The sequence below is a fragment of the Augochlora pura genome, chromosome 5 (assembly GCF_028453695.1).
Source record: "Augochlora pura isolate Apur16 chromosome 5, APUR_v2.2.1, whole genome shotgun sequence".
Taxonomy (NCBI): Eukaryota; Metazoa; Arthropoda; class Insecta; order Hymenoptera; family Halictidae; genus Augochlora; species Augochlora pura.
This window is the reverse complement of record NC_135776.1, coordinates 14,623,764-14,643,168: the sequence shown is the minus strand read 5'-3', so window position 1 is coordinate 14,643,168 and position 19,405 is coordinate 14,623,764. Positions and strand designations below refer to the sequence as shown.

The window sequence follows — 19,405 nt, the reverse complement described above, 5'->3', positions numbered from 1 at the left end:
GAAAAGATAGTAAACCACTCGACGACGCTGATATAATTAATATCGAATAATGAATGAATTAATAATAAAATTGAATGTTTTTAAAATTAATTGTAATATAATCCATTTACGTCGAAAGTGTCCCTTTTCCAAAAATATCAGATTATTTCAATATTTATATTTCTATAGAACTTAATTTCAGCAAAGTCTCTAAATCCTCAGAAACAAACGAACTATTTTTTTTCTTTTTTCTTAGAGGTTTTACGTCGCATCAGTTGCAAAGCTATTAGCGACCTTCTATTTAAATAGACCTTATATTTTGTTTATTAAGCCTGTATCTGTCAGAAATTTTAATAGGTCCTTGATTTTGTTGGTCTTTACGTTATCCTTGAGCAGTGGTTTTAGATTGTGTTTGGTGCGCATATAACGGACTATTGTCAATTACCAAAATGTTTAATTTACAAAACTGTATCCGAAAGCAAAAGCGAACTTAGCTTTCTGATCCGAACACAGCGCATTAGACGAAACGTTTTCGCGACAAAGTCTGCGCTAAAAGGAACGACGGTGACGAGACACGGTAATCCGATCCGCGACGCTCTTCAGCGTCGTAGGTCGACGTCGCGCTAATCCGGGGCGTTACTCGTTTGATCCGTAAGTTCCGTAATCGTTCCCCAGGAATCCAACGACCTAGAAATAAAGAGTCAGCGGGCAATTGGCCGGCCTGCACTCGAATTCGGCTCCTCGTCCGGCGGTGTCCGCTGCGCTCTCCAATCGATCCGGGAGGGGTGGGCTAGAGTATCTAAGGATCGGTATCAGGTGGTTCGATGATATGCGCGTATATCGTGGGTATGTACAGCACAACGTCCGCGCGGTATCGTCGCCCGTTGTTTTGCCATGTTGGAAACGCGCGCCGGAGGAAGCGCGATCGCGGGAACGATCTCCGACCACGGTAATCCGCGAGCAATCTCGGCGAGTTTTCCAATTTGAGCCGCGTCCGGCCCGATACTCTACGATCAGGGCCCACGGTAGCGTTATCGTTCTTATTGTAGTTTCATTTCCGCCGGCCGAACTTGGCCGATCGGTTCGCCACCGTCTGATTGCATTGAGACGCTCCGTCGAGTCGAACGGACTCCACCACTCCTAATTCGACGCGTTAATCGTCCATCCCCAGGGTGGTGAATTATCGGACGCTGCGTTATGGTTGGACCCTCTTTGTTGTTACTTTTACGAGTTGTGATGGGCGGTTTATATTCTTGCGATGCTTGTTTGCTCGTTTGCTAATGTATGGAAAGGTAGGTTGCATGTTTGCGATTTTTATGTCAACCCTTTGCACTCTTTGCATGATAGCAATTTTTGTCGTACGAAATTTATATCGATACGATGTTATGTTAAATGTTATTTGAACAGTGTAATTATTTCCAACTTTCTCTTGTTTGATATATATTGACATATATATTTATTATTTGATATATATATATATATTTTGTATAGCATTACTTAGTAGTAATAACTAATAAGTATGTTTTTTGATAGATGGAAAATTTATTATCAATGTTCTTTCTATTCAAAAGACTCTCGAAAGTGTAAGTGTTTTATAAAATAAAACAAAATTAACAAATCTTATAAAATACGAAATATTATTATAATAATATAATATAGAGAAATTATACTAGATTTAAACGTAAAATCACTTAGAGTGCAAAGGGTTAAAGATTGCCTTTTCATTTCCTGCTTCTTCAAAAATTGCGATTCGAAAATTCTATACTTTCTTTTGTGTTCAGTGACTATTATAAAATTATCTGCACTTATATTTGTATTTTCTACCGTGTGGCTAAATAAACTTGTCATAGTTTCATATGCTCATAATAATAAAGAAGAGAAATAAAAAACAGAGTCCAGCAGAAGGATCGTTCCGAGGGAAATACGCTATTAGACTTTTTATCGCGGAGGAAGCACGATATCCGCCATTTTAGTTTGCTGACAAGATCATCGCTTTAAACAATATGTCGCCCGCATGCTCGCCGTTACGCTTTACACACTGAAGTTCCTGAAGTTGCGGAAGTTCCGCATCGCTCGTCTAAGCAACTTCCTGTATTATTGCTGCAATGTCATAAAACGTGACGAGTAGACTGCGGACGTTTATGTAAATCCTTTTATACAGGACTTTGAAAAGAATTAAACAGACATTTGTCTTTTTTCCAACGTTTGTTCGAACGTATAAAAGACAAATCTATACCTGACATACTTTGTGTTTTATTCATGTTGGAAAATATTTATACAGAAACGAAGCGTGAAAAAATTATTCGAAATACAACATGGCGACCGTGTTTCTCTTTATAAATATATATTATATATTAAATGTACTAGAAGCAGTCGTAAAAGCTGCTACAATTCTATTTTAAATGTACTATTAATTGATAATCATTTCAGTCTCTACAAGTTTCTAATTCATAGATAAGGATTTATTAATACTTTAATGTAACATGACGCAATTATCACGGCTGCATTAATTATTTTTTAGCTCCGTTTTTGTATAAAACATTTTGATAGTATAATCATTGAATACAGATCTATGGTCAAAGTATTATAAGAGAGTAATATCGTTCAATTTAAATTCAAAATTAGTAATCAGTGTATTAGTAATTAGTATAATTTCTTTGAGATCTTTTCACTCTATAAGGTACAGCAAAAAATAGGGTATACCAAAACGATCGTTCTGCTTGACACTGTCCATCCTGTAACTAGCAATCAATGCTATATAAACTCATCAATACAAATTATCGATACAAATCCCGTATAAAACCTTACAATGCTCTGTAGAAACTATAATTGAAGCAATTGAAGCCCGAGCTAGCATATTTTCCACCCAACAATTATACTCACCCTCCCTCTTCGTTCCCCCATTAATTAATACAAATATTTCTCCTATTCGTTCAACCCACAATCTGCCAAAAACAACTAATTTCTCCAACATTTAACACAAAATATTCCCAGACGAGTCCACCGCGATGTCAAACGTCCAGCAAACAGGACACTCGACGATCAAAATCAACACGCAACAAGATCCCATAGCCGGACATAACGATTATTTGAAAACGCTGACCAAACGCAGTAGAATTCTATCCTGCGATTACAACGACTGCAGCTGCGCGAAACACGCGGACAGTAATTATCTGCATCGCGAGGGCGATTCGATCGCGATCGCAGTCCGCGATCGCCGCGCTGGTAGCGTATCAATGCAATCAGTGATCTCTGGGCCGGCGTTGCAACGCCGTTTAATTCCGGCGTGTTCTTTTTTCAGAGTATCGGGCGTCCCGGTGTCCGACGGATCTCGAAATCAAATGGCGACGATCGAGTCCTGCGGGGCTGCGGATTTCTCTCGATCCGATAAAAGCGGCCTCGAAAGAAAAAGACGTATTAGGGAGAGATTAATAAATCTACAACAGTAGACAGACATATCAATATATATAATGTATATAGGGAGAGAGAGAGAGAGAGAGAGAGAAATATGTATAATATTATATAAATTATTATATAGAGAGAGAAACAGGTGGCGTAAGGGGTCCGACGGATCCCCTCGAGCTGATCGTCATTCGATTTCGATCGGAACAAATTCGAGCGATGCGCGCGCAGTGCGCTGAAACCGACGATTAATAAAACGCAAAATGAGATCGCGCGACGTCTCCGCGACAATGATGGTGTCGATGGCTGAGAGAAAAACGAGTCGTAGGTGTTTTTGCTTCTGGCGCCTACTGGACAACTTACTGGGTTCACTTAAACGTTACTGGGGCTGGTTCAGAGGCTTGGTTGTTGATAGATTGACGAGATATATATATATATAAAGAGAGAGAGAGAGATAGAGAGGGGGGGGTGGTCGGGTATTCTGGGGGTTACTGAGGGCGATGATTAAACTTACTGCTAGACCACAACTAGTTTCAATACATTACCTGGCAATTAATAACCAAACGAACCAACAAAAAGGTCACAAAAAAAATAGGTAAACAAGAATAGAACGAACAAACTAACAAACATCGTCATGCGGTACACATACACGGGCGCGCGCGCGCGCCCGCCACACAGCGCTACGTTCAATAGTCGATGATGATGGTTTTACTTGGTTTGGTTTGTTGGGCGCGCGATCGAGAATGGCACGTGGTTTATTTTTCACGCATGGGAGCGCGCGCATAGTGGATATGCATACGCATGGTTTGAATCATTCAGAAACGGAAAACGAAACGACGAAAAAACGAAAACAACCGAAAGATAACTAGAGAGAGAGACAGAGATAGAGAGAGAGAGAGGAAGGCAGAGAGATAGATAGATAAAAGAGAGAGAGAGAGAGAGAGAGAGCGAGAGATGGAGAAATAGAGAAAGAGAGAAATAGAGGCAAAGAGAGAGAAAGATAGATGAAAGAAAGAGAGAGAGAGAGGTAGACAGAAATAGAATGAGAGGCAAACAAAGGAATGATACGCAATGCACATGTACGGTCAACAGAACGTCGAACCTTCTGTTCCGCTGACAGTCGCAAGTCCGCTGAAAATGACGAAAGCGGTTCTCGGCAATCCGAACGGGGGCTCTCCACGGTTACGAGAAAACCGAACTAATGAACAATGTCCGGCAACTGTTTATGGCGTCCGACGGAAAGTATGTGCAATTACGGAGCGGCGCGCGTTTCGATGCCTGTGCTTCGGGATGACTCGCGCAAAGTAAGCGGGGCGGCGTGTCTGCGACGGAGGAAACGAAAAAAGGCTGGTGAACGGGGGGAGGGGGGGGGGGGGGGTCAGCGAGGTGGAGAGCTGAGCGAGATGAACGCACGGGCGTGGAACGGAAAACCAAAAAGAAACGAACGTGAACGAGTACGCCGATCGCCCGGTGGACTCTTCGACCGGACTCGTGTTCCGCAGCACGGCGTGGCGGTTTGCGCTCGGCTGACTCCCGCGGACGTTTCAACAAAGAACGGAAAAAGTCGACGCAAATGAGGGAGCACCGAATGAGAACTGACGAAAAAACGAGAGATCGAGTACAGAATCGCTGGGAATACGGTTTTTCCTTTTTCGAGAATCGAGCATGGAAAAATATATCGAAATAAAGAGTTGACGGGACACGGGGGGTTTGGCGGACGGATTGATGGAGACAGAAACGTTGAGAGATAGGGGGTGGAGAGATAGAGAGATAGAGGGATAAATAAACAAATATAGAGATAGACAGAGATGGAAAAGTAGAAGAGAAGAGAGAAATATATATAGAGAGATAAATGGAGAAATAGTGAGATAGAGAAATATATTTAAAGAGATAGAGAGAGAGAGAGAGAGAGAGAGAGAGAGAGAGAGAAATAGATAGATAGAGAGATAGAGAGAGAACGTAAAAAAGAACGCCAGCTGCCAAGTCAAACAATCATCAAGCGGCGAAAAAGCCAGGCTCTAAGCAACGAAGCAAGCCACCGCTTCCTCTCGCTATCGTTCTGCACGGTCTTTTCTGTTTTTCTGCGCCTGCTTGCAGCCACACAAAGATAGCCAGCCAGTATCGCGTAAAGGGGTTGCATTTTCTTGGCCGAGAAGCAACAGCGGCTGAACGGGCGTGGAAAAGGAGGCAGGCGAGAGGTAGGGTGAACGTCGTTCGTAGAGTGGCGGGGGGTGGGGGTCTGGTAGCGAGCTCTCTACTCTCATACACTGCGGCCTAATTGTTATTCCGTTTCCTTTCTAGGTTCGTTTCATTTCCGTTTTCGTTTTACTCATCTAGGAAAAGAACAGCGATGCGCCTCGAACACGCCGATGATCGAGGGGCTGATCGAGGGGAGAGGGGGGGTGTCGCGCGGGAACGGGGAAGGGTTCTCTCCGGACGGCGGGTTTTCCACGATGATGGCGGGCGATGGGCTCGACGGCATCCCGCACGGAAATGACTGACACGCGAATCCGGTGGCGCTTTGAATGTTAACCTCTTCGGTCGTTCTTTTGGTCGTCGTTCTTTTTTGTCACGTGATCGCCACGTGCTCAGCTCGCAGCGTTCGTTTCCGAGGATTTTGATTAGCAATTTCGTGGCGGATTGTGCTCGGGCTTCGCCGATGATCGGTGGCGCAAGCAACGCGGCTGCGATGCTTTTTGGGATTAATATTCATGAGAGGCAACGTTGTCGGTTCTTTGATGTCTCTCATGGTAACATTGCGGACGGAAAGAAGGTAATTTTTTTTTAATGGAGATTGGTCTGCGCTTCGCGCAACGTCGCGCGAGATGGGAATTAAATAGTACGTCGAACGCTTCCGAGATTTCAAGCCAATAATGTCGGAATTAACGAGGTTATCGTTCGCGGTAATTTTCGGGATAATTTGCGACGGTGATTCATCGATTCGGGTATTTATGGCGCGAAGGAGGACGATGAAAATGTCACGCGAAGCTCCGTTTTCAAGAAAATAGCGTAGACAAGCTCGTAGACGCACGCCCGATACTAATTCTGGGATGCGGAGGCTCGGGTCCGTTACGACCCGCGATTTAGCGAGCTAAATCGATATTCCGATTCCCTGGCTGCCGAATTGATCGATGTCGAGTACGGTAAGAGGATGATCTCGCAGAAGTACGTGAAGTTTATGGCTGTCGTGAAAGCGTCCGCCATGCAAGGGTCGAGTTGTGATGGCTTACGTGTGTCTGACAATGACTTACCATTTCTACTTCTTCTACACACTAACTGCACGCATGCACCCCGAGAGTTCGGAGACTCGATTTCCTCGAAAACAAAGCCTCGCGCGAACGTACGTTATTCTACGCTTCCGACTGATCTTTCTTTCTCGTCTATTAGGTTGTCTCAAAAGTTCTCTCGTTCCTGGGCAACGCATCGTTTTTCGCGAATTGTTATTTACTTGGCCGAGCTATTCGTCAGCTTGCTCAGATCAGATTTCACAGCGCGCGGATTGGTTGGAGACTTTTGGTACAGCCTAATACGATCGTACTTCTCCCGATCGTAGGCATGAACACTGCGACGTTAACACTAGAACTACCGAGCACTAAGACGTCGCCGCTCTGGACGGATAAAAGAGTATAATTTGGCAGAACGAACGCGTCGCTTTCCACTCGAATAAAACACGCCGTCATCGTTTATACTCTTTCGCTTGTACGACAAAGCCTACGCGGAACAGGTGAGATCCCCGTCGCGTAAACAGCAGCACGTGCTTTTGAACAAGAAAGTTTCTCGAACGCGAACGTCGTCAACGAACGTAACAGAATGATCAAGTAGTTCTACTGTCAAATCTCGCGCAGGTACACCGAGCGCATCTAATCGAAAATTTCGCGGCCGTCAGCGTTTCCGGGACATCGAGACAGTAAAACTGTGATCGCAGGCCCGCCTGAAACGCTGACGAGAGTTGATGAGAAACGGGAAGGACGATCAAAGGGGCTTTAGACCGAATCTCTGCCGAATTCGGGGAGACCGGAGCAGCACACAGTGTCCTGCGAGACTCTCGTTTGAGAGGAGCTAAGGCGGCGGTAGCCTGTCTACTACAGTATCGCGTCGACACTCGGCAGAGCCGGGGATAGTTCTCCGGGGCCCGTTCGACGCGTCCGCCTTTAGTCTAGAGCCTGCAACACAAAGTATTCTACCAACATCCAAAGCGACACGGACTCCACGGACAACACAAAATGGCGTGAGACTGAGGGGTCGAGCGCCCATCGCCCGCAGCGGCACAGTGCGCGCGATTTGCAACAAAGCGACAGAGAAGGGACGCCCAATCAACGTGCGCTCGTTTACCAAAGGATCGTGCACACCGTCTAGCGATCAAAAAAGCATTTTCGAGAGAGATAGTGCGTGGACAGTGGGCTGGTTACGGAACGCGGCCGCCTGTTACGTCCGGTACGCCGGATCCGGTCGTATATAAATCACACAATTCGTGTCTCTTTTCTGGCTGGTCGGTAACTAGGGCAACTGGAGGACGTAGTTCGAGGAAAGGGACACGTCCTAAGGGCGGTATCTAGCTGGCGGAATTAGGGTCGGAGAATCGTGGCGGTGGAGTCAGGATGTCATCAGGTAGGGTTCTATTCAAGGTCGAACGAATGGTACCCGCGACAGGAGAGGTGAAATCATACGTAAACGGTAAATCAGAGTAGCCAGAGAAATAGAGAGAAAGAGACAGAAAGAAAGAGAAAGAGAGAGGTGGGATCCGCGGTAAGTAGACGTTAATAAGCTCGATACACGTGTCGTCTCCTCTTTGATCGTGACATAGGCTCTCGTAACCGTGATTCTATTCTATCCTTTCGACACCGTTATTCTGTTTCTCTTCTTTGTCTTTGCGAAACGCACAGGGGGCAGAGGTACACTAGAGTCTCTCTGGAAGCTCGTTTCTCGAGCAAACTATATCTTTTTTCTGTCTCGAATCAAGGGCTAGTGAAGCTACAGCCATGAAGGGGGGGGTCAGAAGTCAGCTCCCACTTTGTTGCGAGCGTGGCGCTTGATCCGTTTCGTTTCCAGGGATGATCATTTCTCTAACGGATATATGTACATATATATGCATATGTATACTTATATAGTATTTTATATACTTATAATATAGTATTGTATATACTAATATAGTATTACATATACTAATACGGTATTATATATACTGATATAGTGTATATATATATATACTAATATAGTATTGTATATACTAACATAGTACTACATATACTGCTAAAGTATTATATATACCTATATGGTACGATACGCGTGCTATATACGCACATATGTATACATATATCAACGTGTGACACATAACGAAAAAAAGAAGAACACACCTTTTTGGTACTTTCTCATCGCTAGGCGGGTGCCGATGGTGAATGTATAGAAGCATAGCCTATTGCTGCGGGTATATATGTAATGTATAATGCGGCGGAAAGTAGAAGCGAATGTTTGTAATAAACCAACGAGCCAATCAGCGTACAGCCCCTGCGTCCATCGTTCCCCGGACCGCCGCTTCCGGTTTCCGAGAGCCCGACATCGACGGACCGTTTCTGGACTCTTTCTAACCGCCGTTCGTCCTCCCCTCCGACTCGAAATCGTTCTATCACACGATCATAGTTCTCGGGGCCGGCTCGGCCATGTTTCGTGCTGACAGCTCGCACACTCGTGTTACGTTCTCGTTCGTTTTCGCAGGCGTTATTCCGAGCCCTCGACACACGTGCCGTGGGCGGCATCGTCGCACGCGGACGGATCTTTCTACAATGTTCGCTCGTTTCTTCCGAGTGCGATCGGCGATGGCGAGGTTTCTCGTCTCTCTCGCGGTTCTCGAGTCTCGACCAGAAACGGGAGAACGGCACGCAGGTTCGAGAGAGGTCGGCGTCCGTCGTTCGGGTCTCGGGAAAGCAGGACCGGTAAATGGTCCCGAGGCGGGTCCCACGGTTCCCGTGAAACACCGCGGACCCCGTGGACGCGGGCTCTCGCGCGTTCGTTCGGGCGGGTTACCTTAAAAATAAGGTCGCTTTTGCTGAAACCGGACTTCTTTTTACTCATATTGTCAGAACTTAGGCGCCCCCTCCGCTCAGTGCGTTTTTTTTGTAGGTTCTGCAATATCTAGAAACAAAAGAAAGCGGGACATAGCAAGACGTAGTAAGAAAAGGGTCAGGTTATCAAGAGATTCGTAATAGAGAACTGAGAGACAGTTTTTAGAAAGAGAGAGAGAGAGAGAGAGAGAGAAAGAGGAAGAAAAAGAGAAAGAGTCAGATATATATAGATAGAGAAGAAAGTAAAGATAGCGAAGAGAAAAAAGAAACAGAGATAGAGAAAAGAGACCAAGAAGATAGAGAACAGAGAAGAGACAGAGGAGAGATAGAGATTGACTAAAAAAAAAAACGGAAGAGAACGTAAGAAAACAGAGAGAAGGTAGAAGAAATATTAGATATAGACAGAGAGATAGAGAGCGAGAGAGAGAGAGAGAGAGAGAGAGAGAGAGAATGGTGAGAAATAAAGATAAAATGGTGGTCGGGGGGGTTCGATTAGTCGACAGTAGTGTGTGTTACGTAGAAGTGTCGGTAGACAAAAAGAAAAACAGAGACGACAGAAGGAAAGAGAAGACAGTAGGAGCAGATCTGGTGTAAGGCGACAGGATTTTCGTCGTGAAGTTCCCTTCGTTCTTCCTTTCTTTATTTCGCATCTTTAGTTCGTTCTTGTTCGTTCTTTGTTCGCTTTTTCCGTTCTCTCGTCGAGCAGAAAGTTCCGCGCGAGAGAGAAAGAGATAGATAAGAGAGTGCAAGAAAGTGAGAGACAAAGAGAGAAATATAAAGACAGACAAGAGAGAATGAGAGAGAGAAAGAGCGAGAGATAAAGAGAAAGATAAAGATAGAGAGAAAGAGACACACGCGCGCTATCGGGGGCGTAGAGTGGTGTGGCGCACACGGCGAGAAGGATCTCTCCCCCACATGTTTGCTTCCTAAAAAGGACGGGAGGATCAAACGGATCCCCGGCCGCGTACGCTTTCCGAAACTGCGATCCCGTCCGTTCTCCTTTCTTTTCTCCGTTTCCCTCGTTTCCTTTCCGTCTCGACTTTTCTCGGCTTCTCCCCTCCGGGCCACTTCCCCTCCGCTCGTCGTTCGTTGCGTGTATGCTTCCGTCCCCAGACCGGATCTATCCGAGGATCGATCATGGGACCGACCGGGCACCGGGGCTCGTCTTCTTCTGTTCGAGGACGCTGCGGTTCTCTCGTGCGTGGCGCGGACACGTTAATCGAGAGTAAACGACGAAAAAACAAAGGAGACAAACGTGAAATGAAAATCATAAAAGAAATCCGTTCTGTGATGGTGTCCGTGGTGCTTCGTGTTCGTTTCGATCGTTCGTTCGTCCATGTATATAATATAATGTTGTATACATGTGTACATAGGTCGTTATACGTGTAGATACGTATACATATATATGTATGTAGAGAAAAAGAGAGAGAGTGAGAGAGAGAGAGAAAGAGAGAGATTTACGTGTGTACGTCATCATCGATTCACCAACGGAGTTTCTTTTCACCCGAGTGCTAGACGCGATGACAATGGGTTGGCGTAATTGGTGTGCGAGCGGCGAACAGATTTCTTGCGCAAAATTCACCGTCGAACAGCGCATAAGGATCATAGTCATAACAATAATGTAATCGATCGAACAAATACATAATGTAAGAAGAATAGTTGATGGTTCGTGAGTTGAGAAGTAAGAAATCAAGAAGCCATTCGTTCAGGTCAAGCTTTTCGTTGCAGCAGTCGCGCCAAGCGTGAAGCCGCAGTCTCTTGTCAAGCTCGTATAAAGGCTCGAGAGATCGATTCAGCGGGTCAATCAGCTCCGATGAACAATCGAGAGAGAGAGAGAGAGAGTGAGAGAGAGAGAGAGTGAGAGAGAGAGAGAGAGAGAGTAGTAGATAGAGATAGAGGAAGAGAAAGATAGAGATACATAGGTAGATAGATTCAGAGATAGATTGAGAGAAAGAAAGAGCGAGGGATAGACAGATAGATAGATACAGGGTGTCCCAACAGTCACTCACAATAAAATGAAAGGTTCCTGAGATCATTTAATGTAACTTTTCCCTTTACAAGAATTTTCTCCAAGGCGCCGTTAACTAATTATTAACAAAAAACCCTGACAAACGAAAGGCGAGATCAGCTAACGGGAGGTACCCAAACCAATGAGCCGAGCTTGGCATCATCTACTCGTTGACTCAACCCCGAAGCTTGCTTCTCATTGGCCACTATTTTTCGTTAATAACCCGTAAATAAAACCGCGTAGAAAATTTTTACAAAGGAAAAAGTCACTTGAAATGACTTCAGAGACCTCTCATTTGACTGCGAGTGACTTTCGGGACACACTGTAAATTGAGAGAGAGTGAGAGAGAAAGAGCGATAGATAGAAATAGATAAATGGAAAGAGAGAAAGAGATAGAGACAGAGTATCAGTTTTCACTCGCTAGCTTTTCCACCGATTTTCCACCGCGACCGATGCCCACGGCCTCCGACCGACTCTTTGAGCAAGCGATGGCTGGACTCGGCGAGAACTTCCGGTGGAAATAAAAAAGTGTCCGAAACGTTCGTCTTGGAAAGAAACGAAAGCTCTGAATGGAGGGTGAGAACAGGGAAACGATGAAACTGAAAAGAGTATTGTCGAACGAGACTCGTTAGGGTCCGCTCTTGGATCGGAGCTCTCTTTCGCAGAGAAGTAATGCTTTTCTATCCTCTCTCCTCGAGTCCCGTCGGGTATCGCGATTCTGCTCGGTAGCCTGGCCGCCGAGCGACGGAAACGTGCGACATTCTTTGTTGCGCGTGGTCGTCGCATGGAACGTAACATCGAATTCTCAGTGAACCGGTGATACAGCCTGTTCCGTAGCCTTCGTGTCCCATAAATTAAGGCCCGCGGGCCCGTTCGCGCTAAAATTTAGACGCCTCGGCGAAGTGAAAGCGCTTACGATTTATCGACAGACTACTCGCTCCGCTTTTCCTCTCTTTTTGCAACCTGTTGTGTTGGAATGGTCAGAGTTCGAACTGTAAGAAAAACGTGTTAAGCTCTCGTGCCGGTGTCGTTTGCCAGAACGTTTCCTGCTTAACGGGAGGGGGGACACAGAAATTCGCAAGGAAGGTAACGCGCGGACGGAACACCTCTGTTCTCTCTTGCACAGAACTCGAAGTCACGCGGCTGTTTGTCCATCGAATGCAGAGGAATGGAACGATGCTCGATGGGATAAAGATCGTTGCATCGTTGCCGATCGAATCGCTCGCGCGTGCGATCGCTGGCCCGCATCCCCGCCAGCCATTTCGCCGTGGCGAAGTGCGAGACGTGTTTGCACGAGAGATCGCTTTGGCTCGCGATCTTCCGGGGGCTGGACACTCGCGATCGGTAACTCGTAAATCCCAGGGACGCGACGAGCTCGTCCGGGGCGTGTCTCGCGATCGAAAATCGGCTCGCGCGAGTTTTCGACGCGCGGGTGGGGCTTTCGGGGCTTTCATCGTTTCCCCGCGACGGCTTCGATCGATCGCGCCCTGAGATCTCTTTAGGGCGCGAGTATGCGTCGGAGAGGTGTTAGATCGTCAGCCGAGTCGCGGGGCTCGGAGGCTCCGCGATCGATCGATGGATCACGCTCGAGAAATCGTCCCTCGGTGTCCTGGACGCGTGCGCGCTAAATCGAGGTTCGCTCGCGCTACAGCATTCCAACGAGCAGAAAGAACCACAGGCGAAGGAGCAACCGCGATACAAACGGACGGCTCTTCTACGATCTATATCAGGAGGAACTCTAAGCCGACAACGTGTCTGCGTCTATGTGTGTATATTTATTATGTACAATACCGTTGTTCCTCGCCGAACTCGCAAAGATCAGACAAACGGAGAAAAGGGGGTGACAAACAAAGAACAGAGGTTAGGGGCTGGGTTGAAGGGGCGCAAACAGGGGAGGGGAAACTGCAACGAAAGAGTCACCGAGGTCGTGTGTCGTTGAACGGAAAAATCAGGCAGCTAATTAACAACATGGAGCAGCAAGCACCGGTGGCGGAGTCGAGAAACGTCTTCTCTCGTTCCAGGGGAGAGAGTCGGGAGAGATTGGCGCGGCGGTTCGAACAAAAATGGGAGCACACACTGAACACGGGCACATCGCCAAAAGATTCGGGCAAATAGGGTTAATATACACCTAACACTCACAAGCAGACCTACGATCAGTCCAACCAACTTTCTCGTCTGTAGAGCAGCCGCACGGCGTCGCGTCGTGTCGAATACCACCGCCTCGGCCGGCCCCCCCCTTGTCCCCGCCCCTTTGTTCCCCACCCCCCCCCCCCCCCCCCCGTCGGTCCATTTCTCTTTTCCGAGCTGCTCATTATCTTTTCGCTTCTTTTCGGACTCGGCCCGAGGATTCTCCGTTCTTAATCATCGCCGCGTGCCCCTGCTCCGGACGCGAATGACGCCGCGCCGGTCCTCGCCGCGATCAGAACAGTTACATGCACGACCCTCTATCATATGCAGAACTCCGCCGCGGTAACTCGCGATCGGCTCGCTATCGATCCGGTTCCCATACATGCGCTGTCCGCGAGCGATCGGCCAAGAACGGAGACAAGCGGCACCGATTTTCCACGATCTGGCCGGTCTTCGACACGAGCGGGCCGTGCCAATGGAACTGTCTCCTAACAACATTGAAACTTTCAAGACCCGGGCACAAAACAAAAACGTATGACGGAGCATGTCATATATACCAAGTCCCACGAACTTTCGCAAAGATTCGAGGAGCTAGTCAGTGCGACATGGATTTATGTTATCTGTTCTACGGGGTTCTTCTTCTTCTTCCTATCTGTTTTTGACGTTGCTGTCGACGCGGGTTGCGATCCATGTGACACTTGGCATTGCCTGGACTACGGGACTAAAGGAGCGTGTTCGTCTGAGTGTAACACTTTCGATATTTGCTATAGTCTTGTGCACCGTAGTACCCACATAAAGGCCTGAAACTGGTCAGTAATATAAGGGTGGATGCATAAAACGTATTCTCTGATTGGCTGACGAGTCATTGCTGAGACAGAATTCATTGTGTATTGGATTCACTTTGAATTGGCAAGGATAACAATGCTTTATAATAAGGAAACCCAAGTAGGATACTATGGCGAGGCTTTACTGTCCTAAAAATATACCTGAGCTCACTTCGAGCAACTTTTTCCTCTACAAAAATGTTCTCTGAGGCATAGTTAACGAGTTATTAACAGAAAACATTGACCAATGAGAGGCCGGTGTCACTGACGCGAGGTGGCCGAGCTAATGACCGCTACTGGGCGTATCTCCGCTCGTTATCTCGACCGCCTCGCGTCAGTGGAGCTCGCTTCTCATTGGTCAACGTTTTTCCTTAATACCTCGTTAACAACGCCTCGCAGACAATTTTTGCAAAGAAAAAAGTTGCTTGCAATGACCTCGAGAACCATTGACTTTTGGGACTAAGCCGGTAGACTATAGAGCAACCATCGAGAATTTTTATTCTCAGATGGACACCCACCCTAAGGGCGGAGCCGACCAAGAGCTTGTCGTTTGTCTCTCGACGTTTGATTGGTCGATTCGAAGAAGTAGATCGGGGTGGTTAGAGGGTTCCCACGATGCAGCACGAAGGCACACACACACACACACGCACAGTAAACGAGAAACGGTCTAGCCTCTATACGCCATTCGCCAGTCCGCTTTTCTAGATGATCGTGCAACACTGACCGCTATCAGACGAGGTCTAACAAGGTAACACATGATCGGCACACATGGTGTGATCGATCGGAGAGCTCTTGGTCGGGCCCGCGCTCGCGTTCGGCTCTAAATGTGGGGTCGTGGGTGCTTGGGCACACAGCGTTCAGTAAACGGATACCTCTGGTTTACGGTACCGAGACGACTCAACAACAGAAACGAAAAACAGAAACAGGTATAAGACGGCAAGACTAAGCACGATTCTCTAGAGGATAATGTCTCAAACCAAACGACAACGAGTGGATCAATCGAAAACAACGGTTATAGTTAAGTAACGGATAGTCAAGAACCTTAACAGAAAAACAATATAGTACTGTACATATATACATATATATATATATACATATGTAATGATCTAGAGTATAATGTATGTATCTATGGCGGATACATATGCATATATATATAGATATAGATATATTCATAGTTATACGTAGAAACATTAAGTTTTAAGTTAACGAACGCTTGAATCAAGAAAGGGCATTTGGCCTTGGTTTCGGGGTTACTAGGCAGGCACACCTTGCTGGTTCGGTCTGGTTGGGGCGGTGTCGCCCGACGCTCGTAGTGCCTCTCCGGCTGTTGATAAAGGGGGATCTGCAAACCCATTCGGAAACGTGTTCTCGCAATACGCTTGGTTGTTCATTATGTGTGTTGTTCTTTGTGTCTTTCGTGTTTCGCGACCGCGAAGAAATCCTCTTTCGTGTATCAGGGCGGAGGAGGCAGTGGCCATCGCTGCCTTCGAGTCGCACGGAAACGTGACGGCGGACGAGAAATTTGTGTCGCGATCGTTACCCAAGGCCACGGAAACTGCTCGGTGAACAGATTTATTCCATCTTTCGAGGTCTTTTTGCAGTTTTAACTATTGAGAGCTCGGGACTAAGCGAAATGCAGATCTTGTGTTAGGGGTTGATAGTTTGGCCATTTTTCTGAAGGTAGTGTTATGGTTACTTTGATCCGTTAATGTGCGTCGAATGACTCGATTCTTACACCTAGGCCAAATGTTGAAAATTTAGTAAATATTTAACAGTGAATATAGTAAGTATTAAAATATAGTAAGTATATTTAGATGAAAGTCTGGTGGAAGTCAAGTTAGATACAAAATAAGCAAACTATAATAAAAATCCCAAATAATTGAATTTAATAATAATGCCAAATGAATTAATGTAATCCACATTAACAACAAGTGTCTCCTCTTGATAAGTTCAATCAAGATTCTAACTAATAGAACAACGGATCTGTTTGAAATATATTTTTACCATTTCATTTTCGATGCACTAAATGTAACAAGTATATAGACTGTCCAGTTATTATTATATAACCCTGTCATATTTAAAGTACTTGTCAAAACACAATTTCTTACTAGAATTTACTGTCTTGTAGAATACGTTCTACGACATTAACTATATTGATCGTCGTTAACACTTTATCAATCGGCAGCCCGTGAATCGGTTCTCATGGTAGCCAATAATTTGCTATCTATTATTGAGGTATTATTATACAATTTTTTAAACATTAGATAGTTGCCGCGGTGAATAAAATGAATGAAATAAAATAGATCAAATTTAATGTTATGAAAATATAAAAATGTTTACGGCCGAATGACCGGTCATTATAGTGTTAAGTCTTAGAAAGAAGCTCTTTAGCATCAAGGAATTCCATGCCGTCGGTGTCATCTTGACCCAGAACAAAGTCCCCAGCGATCGTTTCTGTAGCGTGCAACTCTTGCAGCATAAATTTTTCTTCTGCTCGCATATTTCTTGAGACAGCCGCGGCCACTACCTCGGCCCGCATAAACTATTCGGATCACGCTAGTCTAGTTCAATATTTGTTTCCGAACGTTCGGTACTTACTGTGTTTACTAGAGAACTATAGAACCGTCTGAACTATTTGGATTGCTCGTTCAGAATCGGTTCTATCGATTGTGTAACGTTAGAAGAACGTCCTTGCGATTTTTCTTAATTAATAATGCCTTCTATCGGGTGGCGAATAAATTCGTACAGTCTTTACTTGTCTTAGCGTTTTACAACGACTTGCGAATTAATTAACAAAATTGAGTATGCTAAAGGTCTCTTTCAGGTCTATAATACTGCTATATTCGTTTTTATGAATAACGTAATTTTGCATTAATATTTAGACTTAGAAATGGAGTATACAGCTAGCAAAAATCAGCATTTCCGACACCTATTCTTCGCATTTCGTCGAAGAGAAAAAGCCACTGAAGCAGCTCTATTGCATAAAAATGTTTTGCAAAGCTTAGAAAAGGCAACTTTGATCTTAACAGCAGGTATTCGATGAGCTTCGGGATAACAGTCCCGATAAAAAGCAAAGAACAATAGACATCCAAAATGCTGATTTCAGTCTCCTGGTATCCCATTTCCAAGCTTAAAAAGTCACGATAAATTAAATAATTCGTAAAAGCGTATACAACGGTGTTGCAGACCTGGAAGAGACCTCGCTCGCTTTGTTAATTGATCCACAAATCGTTAGAAAACAAAAAGAAAAGCGCTACGAATTCATTCGACGAGCCAGAATATATTGGCGGTGTAGATAGTGTTCTGATAGTTGACCGTTTTGGAACTTAGGGATTAGAATGTTTGTGTCAGTGGCGAAGTGATGTGCCCTATGAGGTCAAGGACGGGTCATCGGAGTTGAGTTTTCATGTAAAGTGGAGGCGCATCGCGAGGATTACGGGAACCGTAATCCTACATTGGATCACATTGGAGGCCACGAGGTCCATAGAAACCATGAAAACCATGTGGACCATGGAGACTATGAAGACCATGAGGACCATTGAGACTGCGAAGATCATGAGGATTCACGAGTACTGTGAGAACTATGTCTCGAACTAGTTCAGACCGTGTTTCCACATATCGGACATCGGCGATCCCGGCAGATTACTTGTCCTAAAATTGCTATTATCCTAAACAATTTGGTTGCGAGCGAAGCAAGTACACTCGAGCTTCCTACAGCCGTCATTGAAATTCAGCGTTTCAAAGGGCCCGCGCGCAGACAACAAGGGATATTCAGGACTGTCAGTCTAACTCGTCGATTTCGTTCGCCTGGAACTGTCTACGGCACTTGCGTCAGCATTCGCGATTCAGTTCGAAACCTAGCCTCGAGGCTTGCGGAACATTATCTACAATGAATGGCGAGCCTATATAGCGGAGGACGCGTCTCTTGATTCATCGATTGTGCCGGCGAATCTGATATCAGATACTTAGGTCGCGTTAACAGCGCAGTTCCAGCATGGTCTCCCAATACGCACAGAACGATCGGTAATGGATTAAATGTAGGTTACAGGACGGTGTGTAACCGAGGTGTTTCTAGTTCATCGTCGTCGTCATTAATCTCGGGCTGACAATGCGCGACCGATGCGTCATTGTGTCCTGGATTGATTCGAAAGCGTTCTACGCTGTAGATTAGTTACGACCACGTTGCAAATTTGAAAAATCGCTGGGGCTCGAAGAGAGTCTGCTTTAGCAGATATTGATAGGTATTGGAGGATCATGACTGTACAGCGTGGATTGGTTGAATCAGAAGTGTCCTCGGATAGCTGATATCGTCATCGAAGGGAATCGCGCGGCGGGGCTGATGAAGGGTTGAAACCCTCGAACGTTCCTCGATTTGGTAGCAGCTCATCAATTTTCCTTTTTCGATTAAAGAAACTCGGTGAAAACGAATTTTAATATTATTGAAAATATCGAAATAATTTTTTGAAAGCATGATGTAAAATTGGGCGATCTTCTGAAACGGTTTCGAGGGTCGTGCGAGAGTATAGATCCAAATGATCGATATCGTCACTGTGTTTCACGAGTCCGAGTTAAAATCTGATCTCCGAAATATCGAACAATGTTTGGATATTTGCTGCATCTAAACAATCGAATCTAAACTTCGGAATCATTTTTAGGATCACCTTGAAGTCATTGACAATTATTTCAACAACAATTAATGTTATTAGTGACGGGATTTCACTGTCATTGTTTTTATACTGACACGTTAAAATCACCGACAAGTGTCCATATATACTCTCGTTTTACCGATAAATATTTATATCGACACTGCACACGTAAAGTATGTAGAAATTAGAAGTAATAATATATTCATATCAGTACTTTCTTGATAAATCATTTTATCAACCCTTTGCAGTCGAGTGGGGCTGCACTGTGCGCAAGCTAATGGTAATAAACTAGCATCAGTTTTACGATACCGGAGTCTATTATAAAATAAGCTCGATGTTCTGAGCTTAATATGATAAAAA

At 45.3% G+C, this 19,405-nt stretch overlaps 1 protein-coding gene across 1 annotated transcript in view; it reads right to left on the bottom strand.

Moving 5' to 3' along the window:
* Positions 1 to 19,405, bottom strand: part of Ih (hyperpolarization activated cyclic nucleotide gated potassium channel Ih) — a 233,206-nt gene that overhangs the window by 10,931 nt on the left and 202,870 nt on the right. The window contains exons 7-8 of the mRNA XM_078180819.1: positions 15,667 to 15,786; positions 9,403 to 9,510 (exon numbers count right to left, since the gene is read on the bottom strand). Of these exons, the coding sequence (XP_078036945.1) occupies positions 9,403 to 9,510; positions 15,667 to 15,786 (228 nt within the window). The remainder of the gene's footprint in view (positions 1 to 9,402; positions 9,511 to 15,666; positions 15,787 to 19,405) is intronic.